At 49.4% G+C, this 16281-nt stretch overlaps 1 protein-coding gene across 1 annotated transcript in view; it reads right to left on the bottom strand.

The window, feature by feature from the left end:
• Nucleotides 1-16281, bottom strand: part of ITGA9 (integrin subunit alpha 9) — a 310689-nt gene that overhangs the window by 223908 nt on the left and 70500 nt on the right. Inside the window, exons 14-15 of the mRNA XM_072940989.1 lie at nt 15033-15187; nt 5895-6055 (exon numbers count right to left, since the gene is read on the bottom strand). Coding sequence (XP_072797090.1) covers nt 5895-6055; nt 15033-15187 — 316 coding nt within the window. The remainder of the gene's footprint in view (nt 1-5894; nt 6056-15032; nt 15188-16281) is intronic.

The following is a 16281-nucleotide window of genomic DNA, read 5'->3' as shown; positions in this document are numbered from 1 at the left end:
ACCCTGAGAGTGTTATACTAAGTGAACATGATCTCACTTCTATATGGAATCTAGAAAAAAAAAAACCAAAACCCAGATCACAGATAGAACCAATTGGTGAACTGCCAGAGGTGGAAGGTAGGCGAAATGGGTAAAGTCAGACAAAAGTTTCACTCATAAAATAAGTAAGTCATAAATAAATAATGCATAACATGGTGACTATCCTTAATAATATTGTGTTGTGTATTTGGAAACTGCTAAGACAGATCTTAAAAGTTCTCATCATGAGAGAAATACTACGTGCATTGACAGATGTTAACTGGACTTATTACGGTGATCATTTTGTGCTGTATATCCATATATCAAATCATTATGTTGCACACCTGAAACTACTACCATGTTATATCTCAATGTTATCTCAACTTCTTAAAAAAGGGAATAATAAATCCTGAAGAAAGAAAGAAAAAAAAAAAAAGAAATCAATCAACCCTAAAGGAGATTCCAAAATAAAAACTACCAAAAAAGATGATTACTTTGAAGGGAGTCGCTCTTGTAAATGAATATGTAAGTTCTAGGTTTGAGAGGGAGGGGAAATCTTTGTAATCCTTCATAACCACATCTCAAACATAAAGACGAAACTAGTAACACAGAACACATCATCATGTGTGACCTGAAAACAGTACTGGTGTTGTAAGAGCATCAACAGTCACAGGCAAACTCAGTTTAAGGGAAGTAACTGTAAAGATGACTTTGAAGATGACTTCCTACATCTAAGGTCTATGTATCCCTTTTTCCGAAACTTTATAACTTTGGGGGGGGGCTATCTCTTTGATTTACCAAGATGATCAATGAGAGATTTTATCAAGAGATTTAGCATCTTACTCTGCAGAGGAGGAAGAAAGCTCTGCTGTTTCCCTTTCTCCTCTTCCTTACACAGAGGACTTAGACAGTCCAACTTAATCTTCCTTCCTTAACTGTTTCTTTTCTTTCTTTTTCCTTAACTGTTTCTTAAACAAGAAAATCAAACATCTCTGAAAACTGGCGTTCAATGGGTCCAAATACTTGGCAAACGCACAGCCTGTTCTGTGGCTGGAGCTGGGCCTCAGACATTTTTGGGGGGTGTGAAAAGTGGTAAAAAGCTGAAATACCGGGGCAGAGCCCACAGCGGGACCCCCAAGGCCGCCCGGTGGCCCGTGTGATGCCCGCCCTTTGCCAGGCCAGGACCCACAGTAGCTTCAGCTTCCAAGTCCCTTGAAAAGTCCTCTGGCCAAATGAAAGGACCTTTGCCGCTACTCAGAAAAGCCAGTGTGTCTTTATATCCCCTTGTCTAGTCTGGAGTGGTTTTTTGTTTTTGTTTTTTCTTTTTTACATTAATGCCGTTACTGGCTCCCTTGACAGCGTCTGACTCGTGGTTTCGCTCATGGAAGGTTTTCTGGGGGCCTCCTGAGGGGTCTTGGATCCTCACAGCTGGGAGTTGGCAGCTGACTCCCTGCTTGGTCTCACCTGGGCTTCTCCTCCGCCCCTGGGTGGGCACACCACCATCTCCCGCTTCCCTGGCTCCTGAAGGCCCTCGCTTGGCCGTCATGCTCAAGCACCTGGCCTCACAGGGAATCGGCTCTCAAGATGTCGTGCAGGACTTGCAGCTGGAGCAGCTACCATCCAGGTAAACACAGACACCAGACAACGACGGAGTAACAAGGGGGCACGGCCGTGCAGCCAAAACTCCATCATCCCATCACGTCCCAGCCGGAGGTCCAGGAGGGGTGACAGGCCCAACCCCGATCAGATGCTCCTACACTCCAGCTGACTCGGTTAGTCCCTGTGACAAGGTTGGATTGAGAAGCATTTATTTTGTGCCTGTCATTCCTGAAGCAGAAGTCAGGAAGCACGTAATAAGCTCTGAGCAGAAAACAGAGCTGATGGCAGCCTCCCCAGGGCCAAGCGGCTGGCTGAGGATGTTTGATCTTCAGACTAACTGAGCCTTCAAGAACAGTCAGGCCTGCGGCAGGCAGGAGGGGTGAGGCACAGCCAATCAAAGCAGGGCACAGCCAGGGCGAAGGGCTTCCCAGACCGGGCTCACAGCATGCTTTCCCATCACACATGGGCAAGGCCCTGTAAAGGGACCCACACATGTAGCAAGCTATTCCCCGGTCAATACCCCTTTAGCCCCTCTGACTGCATCAGGGAGAAAGTTCAGCGTGGTGCCAGTATGTCCTTAATACAACCCCAGCACCCTGTAACCGCCCCTTCCAACACACAGGAAGAGCAGGCCCCTTCTGCAGAGACTTCAGCAAATAATGAAACCTAGTTAGAATTCAGTGATAGTGTTGTCTTCCATACATTTCTTTTTACAGTTGCTTTCTCCTTTGGCAGGCAGTAATTGGTGTTGGGCTGGCTGGAATATACAAAGTTTCCACCTTAAATTAATTTACTGGAGGCAAAACGCCGATTTAAAGTAAAAATAGGAAACAAAATACCATAGGAGGTGCATGTTTTGGACCAAAAACTGCAAAAACAATGCAGGTAGTACACTGGACGTGGATATGACAAAAACTGGGCCTCTGGTAACTGAAGTGTCAGGGATGCTGGGTGAGCCCAAGAACCAAGGCTGGGAAGCGAGGGGGGCCTGTTCGAGGAGCAAAGGGGTCAGTTCACCTTGACAAGAGCCCAGGCCACAGGTGATGTGATGCAGAAAGTGAGGCCAGACAGGTAAACTGAGGCCACGTCGCAGAGAGCCTGGAAACCGGGGCCATGGGGATCTGCAAGAGGTCTCCAGGCCACTCTGCTAGGAGAAGGGGGTGCATCCTCCAAACTGGGATAGTTCCAGGGAGGAGTGGAGGTCAGCTGGGGCTTGTGGCCTGAGGCAGAGAGGCCAAAGAGGCAGCTGGAACTGCGGCAGCTGTGCTGACCAAGTGAGGCCTCCAGAACTGACCCGCACCCCCAGGAGGAGGGAGCTTATCACAAATCCCGGTACCTCCTGGAGGCCCCACCAGGGCCGTGAATGGAACAAAACATGAGATCACGCAGCCAGCCTGAGAGGCAGGTGCAGCCCAAGCAGTCTTCTACGATGGGGATATTATCACCATATATGGGATGAAAACTTCTTAGGAAAAGCAGGAAGGGGGGAGAAAAACACTGGAATAGGCTTAAAGACAAAAGGAAAAAATAACCTAAAGATAGCCTAAACAAAACAGGCCCGGCCCCTAGCGCCTGCCTCCACGTCTGCTCGCCATATGGTGTGTGATAAGCGAGAACGCTTTTATTTATCGTCCTTCACTTCCATAAAGCCCTGTTGAGAAGGCTGCACGGTGCTCTCACGCCCTGCTGCCCTGAGGACCAGCCCCAGCCCCCAGCCCCTTTCCGGGAGGGAGCCGGGCAGCCGCTTCCTCCCCCTGGCCCTGCTGCCTGTCTTGGCCCCACAGGAGCCACTGCCCTCACAGCTGTTTTCCCACAACTGGAGAAACCACAGGCCTGGCCATCTGGGCCATTAGCGTTCACCTTCACTGGGTCCCTCTGCCACTGGCCAGGGTCTTCGGCTAGGACCAAGAGAAGGAAGGCCTGGTAGGAGAAGACTTCCCACATGGCCACACATCATCAGCCCTCTTGAGCGTCTCCTGAACCATAAAGGCATCAGAGGCTTGTGCCTTCCTGGTGGATCCCACTACATCTTGTATTCTTGCGTGAGAAAATGGGCAGAACACAACTATACCCCAGTTTTTCTAGGTCCAAGTTCACTGAAGGCCTGCTTTCTTGCTCTCCCCTAAAATGACCCAAATAATCACATAAAAGTGTGTGCTCGCTCTGTGCTTCTGAGCCTTGCCCTCATCCTCCAAATTCTTCTGACCACCATCTCAATCTCTCTTCTTGTCAGACGTGTTTTGACTGATGGAAGAAGTACCACTTGTGTGATGGAAGGATATTGGTCAGGTTGAATCTTCCATCTGGATGCCTGGTTAAATCTGAATTTCAGACCAATAACAATTTTAAAAAATAAAATTTTTTTTTACTGTAAGTATATCCCATGCATTGTTTGGGACATACTTATACTTAAAAAAATTTTTGCTGCTGTTTATCTGAAATTCAGTTTTAACTGGGAATCCTGTATTTTCACTTGCTACATCTGGCAACCCTAGATCATCAGGAAGTAGCAGGACCAACAGCCTTGGGCAGCTCTGCTCTTTCCAGTTAACCCTCTGAGGCCACCACAGAAACAGCCCTGCCTCTGGCCTGCACCCCACTGCTGCTGTTTCCTGACTGCACTCTGCAAAGGCCTGCAGGCTCTGTGTGGCCCTACCTTGCAGCCGAGACCCCTGGTAGCCCCACAGCAAGTGGTAACCTCTAGGGCAAAGCAAGAAGTTGTTAAGATCCCTGAAGGAAATTGTTTGTAGAAGAGACTCGGTATGAGGAAGCCCAGGGGAAGATGCCTCCGTCTGCAAAAATGTAGAGACTCCAAGCACAGGCATTTGAAGGGTGAGCAGTGTTTGACATGACGGCTCACACCCTCAAGGGTGCTCGTGAGCCAGTGTAAGTGAAGACCCAGAGGGGAGGGCGGCTTGTTGGCTTCACAGGAGCAAGAAACACTTTATAAATGGCCTTCACCCGAGATCTTAGGGCAGTTGGTCTGGGCAGGTCCCAGCACGAGTCCTGGCAGGACACAGAGCCCAGCCCCACTGAAAAGCATCTCAGGGGCATGGACTCTTGGGCTCGGGGCCAAGCTGCAGTGGATGTGTGGGGCACTTCTCTAGCTACAACCCAGAAGTACACAGAAGCAGCTGTTAGTCTCTCTCACTGGCCCTAACAACACAGTAACAGAATGACACTTTATCTCCCAACCACAGACTATTTTTGCTATCATCAGAAAGCCACTGGCTAATAATAATAGGTTGAACTATACGTAATTGTTTTTTTATAAGTCAAGAATGCTAGAATATGGGTAATTATGTATGGCCCAATCAAATAATAATAATAATAATAATGCTGAGTGCCAGCTGTGTGGCAAATTCCATGCAAGGTCCTTTAAGTACATTCATCACGTAATGTTTAATTCTATGATCACCTTTCAATGTAAGTTATTACCATGCCCATTTTAGAGATGCAGAAACTTAGATGCAGTGAAGTCAAAATACTCATCCAACTGGACACAATTCGGGTCTGTGTAACTCCAAAACCTACCTTCATCTTACTCACTCTGTGGCCTGGGTCATGGGAGTCCTTCCACCTCCCATGCACTCTGTCACTGCCTGGGGGTCAGTGGCCGGACATTCTTGCAGCACTGGGCACCAGACTTGCACCCTGCCAGTGCCTGCCTGTACAGAGGCCAGTCTGTAGCTAATCAAAGCCTGGCCTCCTGAATTAGCAGCAAAGTATATTTATCAATTTCAAGAGGAGAAAAACGTTTTGAAAGTTCATTTAGAGTGAGGGGGGAACGGGCCAAAACATGCACTCCTAAAATAGAGAGTGAGCAAGACAGAAAAAATCCAACTAGTTGTAAAGCACCTTAATCATGACTGTGAGCTAATTATGTAGTGGATCACTGAGAAAGGCATCAGGTGGAGTGTGATCCAGCACCACTGCAGACTCAGAGGCATGTGCTTCTGTCTCTCTCCTCTGAGAAGACTACTGAGCTTCATAGAGGGGAGAGGATAAGAAATCTCCCAAAAGAACAAGGCAAGGCCAGAGAGCACCGCTAGCCCCGCCCCCTGGCCCACCAACACCCTGCTCAGAGGCTGAGACCAGCACAGTCAGATCAATAAAGGGTTGCCCAACTCCAACTTTAAAAGAAGAAACAAAATGTTCTTCTCCTCATAAAATAAAATTTTGCAAGTCAGAGCATACATAATGCACAATAAAAGTTTCCACCAGTTCCAAAGGAACATCTGTAGAGATCAAAGTTTGAGGATAAAAAAAGAACTGACCTTCACATGGGCCACGTAATGATGACATGTCTCCTCCAGGTGGATCAGCTGCAGCCTCTCTGAGACCTGACCCACAGACTCTCCCAGCAACACAAAGTAGACCCTGGGCAACTGGCTCTTTTCTTTTTTGGCCACATCAGCCGTCAGAACATAATGCAGGCCTGCCAATGAAAAAGGTCAAAAAATCAGCAAGGGCAGATACACAGTGACAAGGTTCCCTTGGGTCCCCCTTGGAGGATCACGAGCACACTTTATTCGATCCCGAGCCCTCTACGGCAGCCCCCAGCCAACACCGTCTCAAAGAGAAGCATGCAGCCAGGGCACCCACAGAATCGACACAGACCAGAATGACCCTGCCTTCCTGGGGATGCTCTGGGCATCACACTTCATGCCTCCAGGCTGCGGATTTAAACCTCATGAATTATCAACTGAGCCACCAATATTCTCATCAACAGTCAGCCATATCTGACACCATCAGTTCCATGAAAAGCAGGCACCACAGCAAACCTACGGAATGTATTACAAGAAGCTGCTGAAACTACCAAGGCTGCGTGGAATACTGACTCCTGCAGAGAGATGAGAAAGACTCTCAACACAAGGGAGAAATCACCCAATAATTCCAACTCATCTCAAAGATGTTAAGTCAAGCTCTATAACCGCTCGATCTACTGGACCATAACTACCTGCAGTCCACCAAGCACGACTGCTTGGCACTGTGCAGGCCCCGGGGAGGCACCAACAAACAACACGGGCAGACCCCTGCCCTGGTGGACCTTACACCCATGGAAACACAGGGGAAGGCTGAAGCTGACTTCATTCCGGGTGACCACATAGTTTAATAGTGCCTACCGTCTCAGCAAAACCATGACCACTGTGGGGTCAGTACCCGGGTGCACCCCTAAAAAAAAACTCATCACCTCAAGGTGGAGTGCCAGATGGCAGAACCAACTGTGACACAACATGAAACTTGAAATAAAAAAAATCATACTATACAACACACATTGGATAAACCCAAAAGGTTTCACTTCCCTTATGTCAGAATCTGTTAGTAAGTATATGACAACGTGTTCTATTGGGTAAATACGGCTTTAGTGTTAACAGATCTGTTTTACCACTTTTCTGTACCAGCGAACCCTGTTTCAGAGGTCACCTTCTTCGTAACACTTTTCTATGCAACACTTTATTTTTTCAGCTGCTTTGTGGATTCAGGGGAATGTGGCATTTTTAAAGTGAGAAAAGGAGCTTCTGTCCCTAATACGACCAGATGATACTGCTGAGCAATGGGAAAGTGGGTGACCCTGCGCCAGCCCCACACACCAGCCTCTCAGAGTCCCAGCTCTCACACGGGAAAAAAAAAAAAAAAAGGGCAGCCTCATGCCTGTCTGCTGGTGTTTAACTATGAGAAGCTGGGGCAGCAGGGATGGCTCTGGCTTTTAATAACATCAAAGGAATCAGCTACCAGGGGAGGTAGGAACGAGGAAAGAGGAGAGTGACCTGGACAGGCCTTCTGCAGCTGCCGCAGGGTATATTTGGGATGCGTTTAATGGTTTTCCTGGGCCTCTGCCATCCCAGGACCCCAGTGTGCCACGCTGGCAGATTCCTGGTCAGCAAGAGCAAGTCTGACCCAGCTTGTTTACTTCAGCCAACAGCTGACTTCTAAGGCAGGGCTGGGTCACCAGGAGGCACCTGAGACCTGGATAAGCCTGGGTAATATTATGGAGAAGAAAACAAGGCACACAGGAAAGTGTTCCGACAGAGAAAACACGGGCCCCTGCACAAGCTTTACACACCTGCTCCGATGGTGACGGTGCAGGAGATGGGGCAGACTCATAGAATGGCAAAGCTTAAGGGTAATCCTAGGGACTGTCTAGTTCAAGACCTTCATTTTTCAGATGAGGAACTGAAGCCCCCAAAGGGAACCAGACTTGCTCCCAACAAGGGAGCCATCATTGCAGAGATGAATCTGGAACCCGCCTCATCTCCAGTGTTTGCTATTCCTATCACATTGGTTCTTGGTGCATTTTTTACATTACCTGACAAAAAAAAAATTGTTTGAATGCACAGATAGCAGAACCCAACAAGTCTAGAGATCTAGAACTAAGCATTGGCCAATTTACCTTCTCCTGATCACAATTTCCCTGAGCAACAGCTAAACAGCAAGAAAGAATATGTATAAATGAAATGAGTCTCGAGTTCCGTTTAGCAAACACGGCTGGAGATGAGTGTCGCTTGACGACGCGCTTCAGTGGAGGAAACCAACACGGTGGCAGCAGCTGCTGAATGCGGTCCCCTCTGCGGCACCCCACCTGCCACCTCCCAGGTAAGAGAGCTACGGGTGTCCTCCCTAGAGAGGGCATGGAGCGTGATCATGGAGAGAACAGCAGGTTTGAACCATCTGGTCGGCACTGGGCCGACTGAGCCCAGAGAAAGGCTGGGTAGGAAAGAACACAAGAATACAGAGCAGATAGCATCAGCGTCCCACCCACATCCTCTTGGCTTTTACCATTTCTCTACTATTCAGCCCAATTTCCAACTGCCAGCACCTGCATCTCCTTTCCCAAGGGCTTCCTCTGGAGGCTCTGCCCAGGAGTGACGAGAACTAAAGCCACTGGAGCAGCCATCAGTAATGCGTGACCCCAGTTCCCCAGTCCCTTAGGCAGGGTAACTGTGAGCTGGGTTCTGCACTGGCTCCCAGACGTCCCTGGGAGTATTCAGCTCCAGCCGCCCACAGTACTGACTTTCTCATTAACACATCCTCTAACTGGCAGCTGTGTTAGTTTCTTTTAGGAGTCAACTTGACTAGGCCAAAGTACCCAAATATCTGGTCAAACACCCATTTGAATGTCACTGTGAAGGTATTTTTAAAGATGAGATTGAGATGGAAATCAGTAGACTCTGAATAAAGCAGATTACCCTCCACAGAGTGGGTGGGCCTCGTCTAATCAGTTGAAGGCCTTAAGAGGCCAAAGACCAAGATTCCCCCCTAAAAAAAATGAATGCTGTTTCCAGACTGTCTTTAAGCTATAACAGCAATATCCACAGACCCTACTGGCTCTATTTCTCTGGTGAACCCCGACTGATGTAGCCTCCCTTCCTGTCTCATTGTTCTGCTTTCCTGCTAGTGCTTCCTGGGATCACCTCCTGAATCAACAATGTGCACTGAAATCCTTAACACAGGCTCTGCTTCTGCAAGAATCTGAATCAAAATGGGGCTAGCCAGAAAAAGGAATGAATTCAACCTTCAATGTGTGCCAAGCCCTGTGTTGGAGACTTTACAAACATCAAGTTTAGTCCTCCATAGTCTCATCTCACTGCAGAATCGCTGACCCAAAATACCCCTCCTGCAACTCAAGGGAGGGGAAGAAACAGCTCAGAGGTCCTAAAACCGAGCTGAGGACCACAGTCGCTACTCTGCTTCAGGCGCAGTGTGCACACATGAGCACATCCGCCTACCAGATATTTCTAAAACGTGAAAGCACAGTCACAGACAGACCAAGTTAACCAATTCGCCAAGTGCAATCATTTGGGAAGCATTTTGTCTTTAGAACTGCTGACTCAGGGTTTCTCCTTGATTTAAAATGTATTTTGACATTTTAAACTATACAAAAGGAAGTCAGCTCCTTGTCAAATTCTCTCTTCTAGAGCAAAACCAAGAGACATATGATGAGAAACCCAGCTTGAATGAGGAGGGTCTTGTCGCTGCGAGGGCAGCAAGAAGATGTGCAAACCACCCCAAAGCCCTGAGCTTACCAGGGGGGTTTCAGCAGCCCCTACCCCAAATGAGTCTGCAAGGGAGCCCCCCTAAGAAGTTGAGGAGACACCAGAGAAGCAGCCATTGGTTGGCTCGGCTCAGCCCACCCTGTGGGAGAGTGGGTGCGTCAGGCTGACCAAGTTGCCAAGGACCACCCCCTAAGCGCAGCCAGCCTGGCCTGGGGAGGGTGCTGGTTCTGATTAGGGCCTGCACTGACAGAGCACTCTGCATCTCCAGCTCCCCTCTGGTAGCTTGTGCCTGTGCCACGTCGGATGATGTCATCTTGATGGAAAAGCTGATGAGCCCCAAGTCATGCTTTCAGCCTCCTCCTTTCCCTGCCCCCTGAGCTGGTCCCCCAGGGCCCCCCACACCAGCCTAGAGCCAGCAGGGGGGCAGCTGTCTCCCATCAACGCAGCTCCCAACCAGCTTTGATTCATTCCCATTCTCCATCAGATTTCAGTTGTGAAATTCTACTAATAAATCCTCCTTCCAGACTCACTCTGAGCTTCCCTTAGAGTTTCCCGGGAGAGGGGGAAAAGGTTATTTCCACTTTCTTAGTTTTTCTCACCACCCCACAAGGAAGGGGGTGGTAATTAGCATAAGTTTTCCCTTCCTCACATAACATGGGTTTGTCTCACTATCTCATCGCTGTGCTTCTGGAGAGACTAGAAGGAACTTAGACAATGTTCTCTGTATGCAAATGCTCTCTGGAGCAGAAATGCACCCCAAGGGCCAGAGGAAGGGACTGGGGACAAACTGCCCTATTTCTGCCACTGGCTTGTGTGACCTTAGTGCCTGTCTCAGGACCTGGACTCTACTGCTTGTCTAGGGGCAGAGGGGACCCAATGCGCATTCACAGCTTTGCCAGGCTGTGTAAGAGCCACAGAAATACGGGGGCACAGGGTCAGCGCACAGAACATGACCACCTAGGGCTCAGCCCTGCCCAGTTTCCACTGAACGCTCTGGGGAGAGGCCAGAACTGCCAGCTTGATGCTCAGCCTCCAAGGACTGACATGCACACTGAGGCTTCAGCCTGGCCGACAAGGGTACAGGCCCAGGCCGTGGGCGAGGGGAACAGCCCTCTCATGTACAGCATTCACCTGCCTTGCTTCCGGCACCAGGAGGCTCCCAGGAGCCACACACTGCTCCCCAGGCCAAGAATGAAGACTAGTAAGATTTGAGATGGGCCGAACTCTTGTTTTCAATGGCTTGATAAAATACATTATAAATCTCTTCTGGGGGCTGCCCGAGTTGGGCATGGTGTCTGCAGCCCAGGCCAGCCACACAAGCTCCATGAGGGCGAGGACCGTGCCTGCCCTGTCCCATGTTCTGTGCCCAGAGCTGGACACAGAGTCTGGCACTTCTAACAACTGCTGACTGAATAGGCCAAAAGGAGTTTCAGGAACTCCATGTGACTGGCTTACAAAACTGTTGCTCCACTCTGCGGGGCTGGGGCTGAGACTCTGCAATCCTCATTCCTGCTTTGCGAGTGGCTCTCTGGGAGGCTGTGCCGAGCTGGAGAGCTGGAGGAAGGCTGCGAGGCCGGAGGAGGGGAAGGGACTTCCTATCAGCTTAACCCGGTGACAGTCTTTCACGGAAACACAGGGGTGCAGGGTCAGAGCATACAACACAATCACTTAGGGCTCAGCCCTGCTGGGTTTCCACTGAATGCTGCTTCCAACAGCAGTTAGTTCTCATTTCATTTCCCCCCGTCACCCCAGAACCAGCCTCACTGCATCCCTTAGAGGTACCAGAAGCACCAGCTCGTGTCCCCTCCTCCGAGGTTTAGATGCCAGGTCCATGAGGTCCCTTCTCCAAGCTTCTAGGTTCTAACAACTCTGAGGAAGTGGTTCACCCCATATATAATCTTTTCTTTTGGTTCCCCTCAACCAGAGGTTCTCAAATCTAAACCAGCTGTAGGCTTGTTAAAACCCAGGTTGCTGGGCCCCCCCCTCAGAGTTTCTGATTCAGTTAGAATTCACATTTCTAACATGATTCCACGCACCGTTGCCACAGCTGATCTGGGAACCACGCTTTGAGATCCCTGCTCCAGACCTAGAAGTGGTGGCTGTGTCCTGCAGTTACTACCAGGTCCTCTGTGACCTGCTTGACTGATTCCCAATGTTGAATTCTCTCTGTTAAAATAACTAGTGTGGTTTCTGTTTTCTTGACTGGACCCTGCCTGTCACAGGGGCCAAGGCAGAGTCACCCCATAGAAAACCTCTGCAGCTCCAGAAGCCACAGTTAGTGGCTTGGGTCATCAGCTGGCCCTGAACGTTCTGTGCCCAAGTGGGAGCTGTGGTTTTTCCATGACTGACACAGAAAATAGAGGCAAAAGGAATCCCTTATCTCTGAGTTTGCTTGAGCCCCACTGGGTCCCAAGGGAGAGAAGAAACTAAAGAAATGACTACAATGTCAACTGCTTATGGCCCCCAGAACATCCCTAAGGCGGCCCTGCCACTGAAGATGCCAACAGATAGATACCACTCTGGCAACTATTCACAAGTACTCTTTATTCTGCTGCCCCAGCTGCACTGCCCAAATGCAGCCGTTCTGCTGACAAACTCAGCCCTGGATTTGCAGACATTAAGAGATGCCTGGAAGACACTTGCTTGCCAAGCCTGCCATGGCCAAAACCACCACGAACATGCCCCTGTGCAGCTGCCAGCAATGACGGAGAAAGGCTAGAAACCAGAGTCCCAGCCCTCGGCTCCCAATGCACAGGCCAACACTGGCTGCTGGGCCTGGAGGAGTGGAGAATGTCTGTGCACTAGAGATGCCCCCATCCTTCCTCCATCTGGAAACTGGCGACCCGATCTCCCCAGTCATGGAGAACCAAGGGGCTGCTTCTGTGCTAACTCCACCTACATGTGGACTCGCCTGGCTACTTGAAAAGCTACCTTTCACCTGCACCTGATTTCCCATCACCCCATTAACGGCTTCCCAAAGTTCCCTCCTCAAACTCTCCATATTCCACTGCCAGCTCATTTGGGCGCAGGTTTCTACATTTTTCCCTTTACTGCAAAGACTGAAATATAGCTCACTTCCCTGAATGCCAGGGGGAGAGACAGAAAATGCCAGAAATCGATCTTTCTGCATTGCCCTGCTAATACCAAAGTCTCCACTTATCATCCTCTTTAAGCCTGAATCTCGAATAAATATGGGGCAAACGCCCCCTCAGACTGTAAAGGCTGTTTGATTTCATCAATGAACCCATCTGACAGATGAAGAAGAAGTGGCCTGCACCGGGGGAGGTACTCCTGCTCAGTGTTCCCCACTCTAAAATGGACGCTGGCCAGGTTGCTCCATACTGCCCGTGGGGACAGTGCTGAATGTCATCCAGCAGCCTGTCCCTTCCCCTCCTCCATCATACCCCAAGACTGCAGTGCCACGGCTAAGCCTAGACCTTAATCATAACTCTGCTAGAGGTCAATGAAGGGGCCCCAAGGCCTGGGATCGATGACCAGGGTCAATGACTGGCACCCTACAAGGGGTCACTGGCTCAGCTCCTGAATCTGCACATCAGAATTTGTTCTACCACTTTATCTCATGCTCTGAAATCACTCGTGCTCAAAACTCGCATCTTGGTTTCTTCTCCGCTGTCCCTGCCCTACCGATTTACCTTCATTTTCACCCCCACAGTGTTAAGTCTGGCTGGCCCATGCAGGCGCACGATAAATATTTATCAAGTGAACACACACATGAACTATTAATTGCTCGCTTTTCTTAGCGTTCTAGAAGAGTTCTGCTTATTTTTATGCACAGCAGAAGCAATCTTCAATTCGACAGTTCTTTTAAAATGTTTCTTAATGGAGTCCAGCTACATCAAGAGTTGGTGTTTGATAAAGGACACACTATCCAATTAGGCAGAGGATATATGAGTCCCGGGACCATCAGAACATTTTTTTATAGAGGCCGTGGTGCCTTAAACAATTAGGGAGGTGGTGGGAAATCATTTTTGGAAAGCAGAACTCAGTATCATCAGACCAGCATTCAATTCTTGGCTTTACCAACAGCTGGATGACCCTGAGCAAGTATCTTTTCCTCACTGGGTTGCACACAAAAAGTCTGTTCGTCCTCCCTCACTGACCAAGTCCCAAGTTCATAAAGTTATATTCACTTTTGAAATCTCTTAAGTTCTCTTTTAAAAATCCATATTAAAAAAAAAGCACCATGTTTCATTTTTGAGCGTATTCAACCTGCCTGAAGATCAAGGTAAATGTCAATGAAACCATTAGCCAGGAAGGATTAGCATGTTGTTAAACACTGTAGAGCATGCAAGGTGCGGCCAGGAAAGGGACTGGCGCGTGAACGTGTGTTCTGCGGCTCTCTGGCTGCCCACACACGTGTGCCCTGGAGCAGGGCTTCCCAAACTTAACTGTGCACAGGCATCTGGCAGGGATCTTTCTGAAATGCAGATGCTGGCTCAGAGGCCCGGCGTGGGGCCTGCGATCCTGCATCACTAACGAGCTCCCAGGGGGTGCGGTCCTACTGGTCCAAGGACCACACTGTGAGTAGGGAGGGGAGACACTCTTGACACTTAAATGTCTAAGGAAGCCACTGAGTCCAAGCCCTTAATGGTGCTGGGTCTTGTTGTTTTCATTTCCCTGGCACTGTACTTTCTGTTATTAAGTCAGCCTTTCTAGTGAAAACAAAGGGCCTATTAATCTGCACAACTGCTGCAGATCCATTTCCTTCAGGTGATCGCACACTCTAAACTCTAATCCACACTGATCCTGCCTCGTTCCAGGGTTGGATCCAGTCTCTGGAGGCGGGCTAGCAAGTCAACCTCTCCCAGTCCCAGGAATGGCAGAAACAGCTGCCACTGGCCAGGGTTTGCCTGCCTCCTTTCAATCAGCTGAAGCTAACAAAGCGGCTCCCCGCCTATTGGAAGCCCAGGCCTTTGTGAAACTCAGCATCATAATCCCACCACCCACACCTGGTCACCTATTCCACAGTAAAAAGCACAAGCCCTGACATCCAACTGGTGTAGCAAGCTCGGCGAGGAGTCTCCAAGGTCCCACCACTTCTTTTCTAACTGCGTGGAACCTTCCATAAGGGCCAGGCTACTCACTGCATTTCCCTAAGTCCTACCACCTGTCCCACCCATGGCTCAGTGAGGCTTCCATCTGGTCCACAGACACCTGGAGAAAGGATGCTTGGGGGCAAATATTATTTGTCTGAGAGCTGGAAGTTGCATCAAATTGGGCAAAAAAATGGTCAGCAGAAAGAGAAGAGAAGGAAACTCAGGGGGAAAGGACATCTAGCCTGTGGACCCGCTGTCTGCAAAACCAGCCAGGATGCACAAAGGAGGGAACCCCAGAAATATCCCTCAGTTGCCCACGATCCCGCAATCCCACTCCAGCACTGACTCAGTGGCCCATTACCGATTTCTCCCGGAACATGCTTGCCGTGGAAGCTAAAGCAGACGGTGACGTTGAGGCAGTTCACAGGCTGCTGGCCGTCGTGACACTGAGGCGCCGTGATGTTAATGGAGGCGGGGAGGAAGATGGTGACATCCACTGTGATGACAGGTCTCGCCCTGCGGGTCAACAGGGGAAGGCAACTTAGTCACCTTGACCAGCAGCTCTTGGAACCAAATGAGAACCAAACCAACAGGACAAGTCCTAGGGCGTCAGCCCAGCATCTAATTAAAGTGTGAAACAACCCAAGAGAGAAGGGCCAGGGGCTCTGTAAACACGTTTCTCTGGTTTTTCAGCTTATTTTGTAATAATGGTTATCTTCCCAATCATAAAGGCAAGTTAGTTGTTAATAAAACGCATCTGGACGAAGTCATAAATGAACCACCAGATGTTGAGTGATTATTTAAAATCCCACCAATTAAGCTCTGATTTCCATTTTATTAGGAAGATAGGAACAGATTTAAGAGGAGTTTCTCCAGTGGATGCCATGACTCAAGAAATAGATGCACAAGCAGGGATTCCTCCAAAACATGTACTGCCTTAACAAGCATGAACTGCCAAGTCCCAACTGGTGGGTCAAACCACTCCTCTATATTCACTCCCATCAATTCATTAAAAGGATTTTTTTCTAAAAGGATCTGATTAATGGAGTCCCAGCTGGCAATAGCAAAGCACTTCAGAGCTGAAGAAATCAACCCAGCTGGTCGCAGGACCAAGCACAACCCAACAAACATCCGAACTCTGACCACTGACAGGGACCAGCCCCAGCTTGACGGATGGACAACATCACTGCTAGCCTTCCAGGGACTCCCCTGGGGCCCCCCAACAAAAGCGGAGAGTGAATTGCACCATTCTGCTCTCACTGCAAACAGCTGCTGAGGGACGGTTCACCTAAGCTGTGGCTTAACCTTCTCCCCTCCAGGCCTCACAAAGAGACCCTTTTACCTCCAAGGAGCCACGGCCTTCACGCCTCTCGGGTGACAGAGCAAGATTAAAAGGCGTTAGCAGCTTGAGAACAATGACCTCACTTGTGTTCAATGATCCCGCAAAGAGTGCCCAGGGTGACAAGACACATGGGAACCCTGATCACCGAGCGACTGTAAGAGAGGAAAACATTAAGGAAAACTTCAGAGGAGGGAGAAGTGAGGAGACAAGAGGCTCAGATGGAGTGGGGGGATTTCACAACCGGCATTGCTGCCTGGAGATGTGGTCA

Source organism: Vicugna pacos, chromosome 17, assembly GCF_048564905.1.
Source record: "Vicugna pacos chromosome 17, VicPac4, whole genome shotgun sequence".
Classification (NCBI taxonomy): Eukaryota; Metazoa; Chordata; class Mammalia; order Artiodactyla; family Camelidae; genus Vicugna; species Vicugna pacos.
Note: the sequence above shows the minus strand (reverse complement) of the source record. Positions and strands in the feature narration are given on the sequence as shown.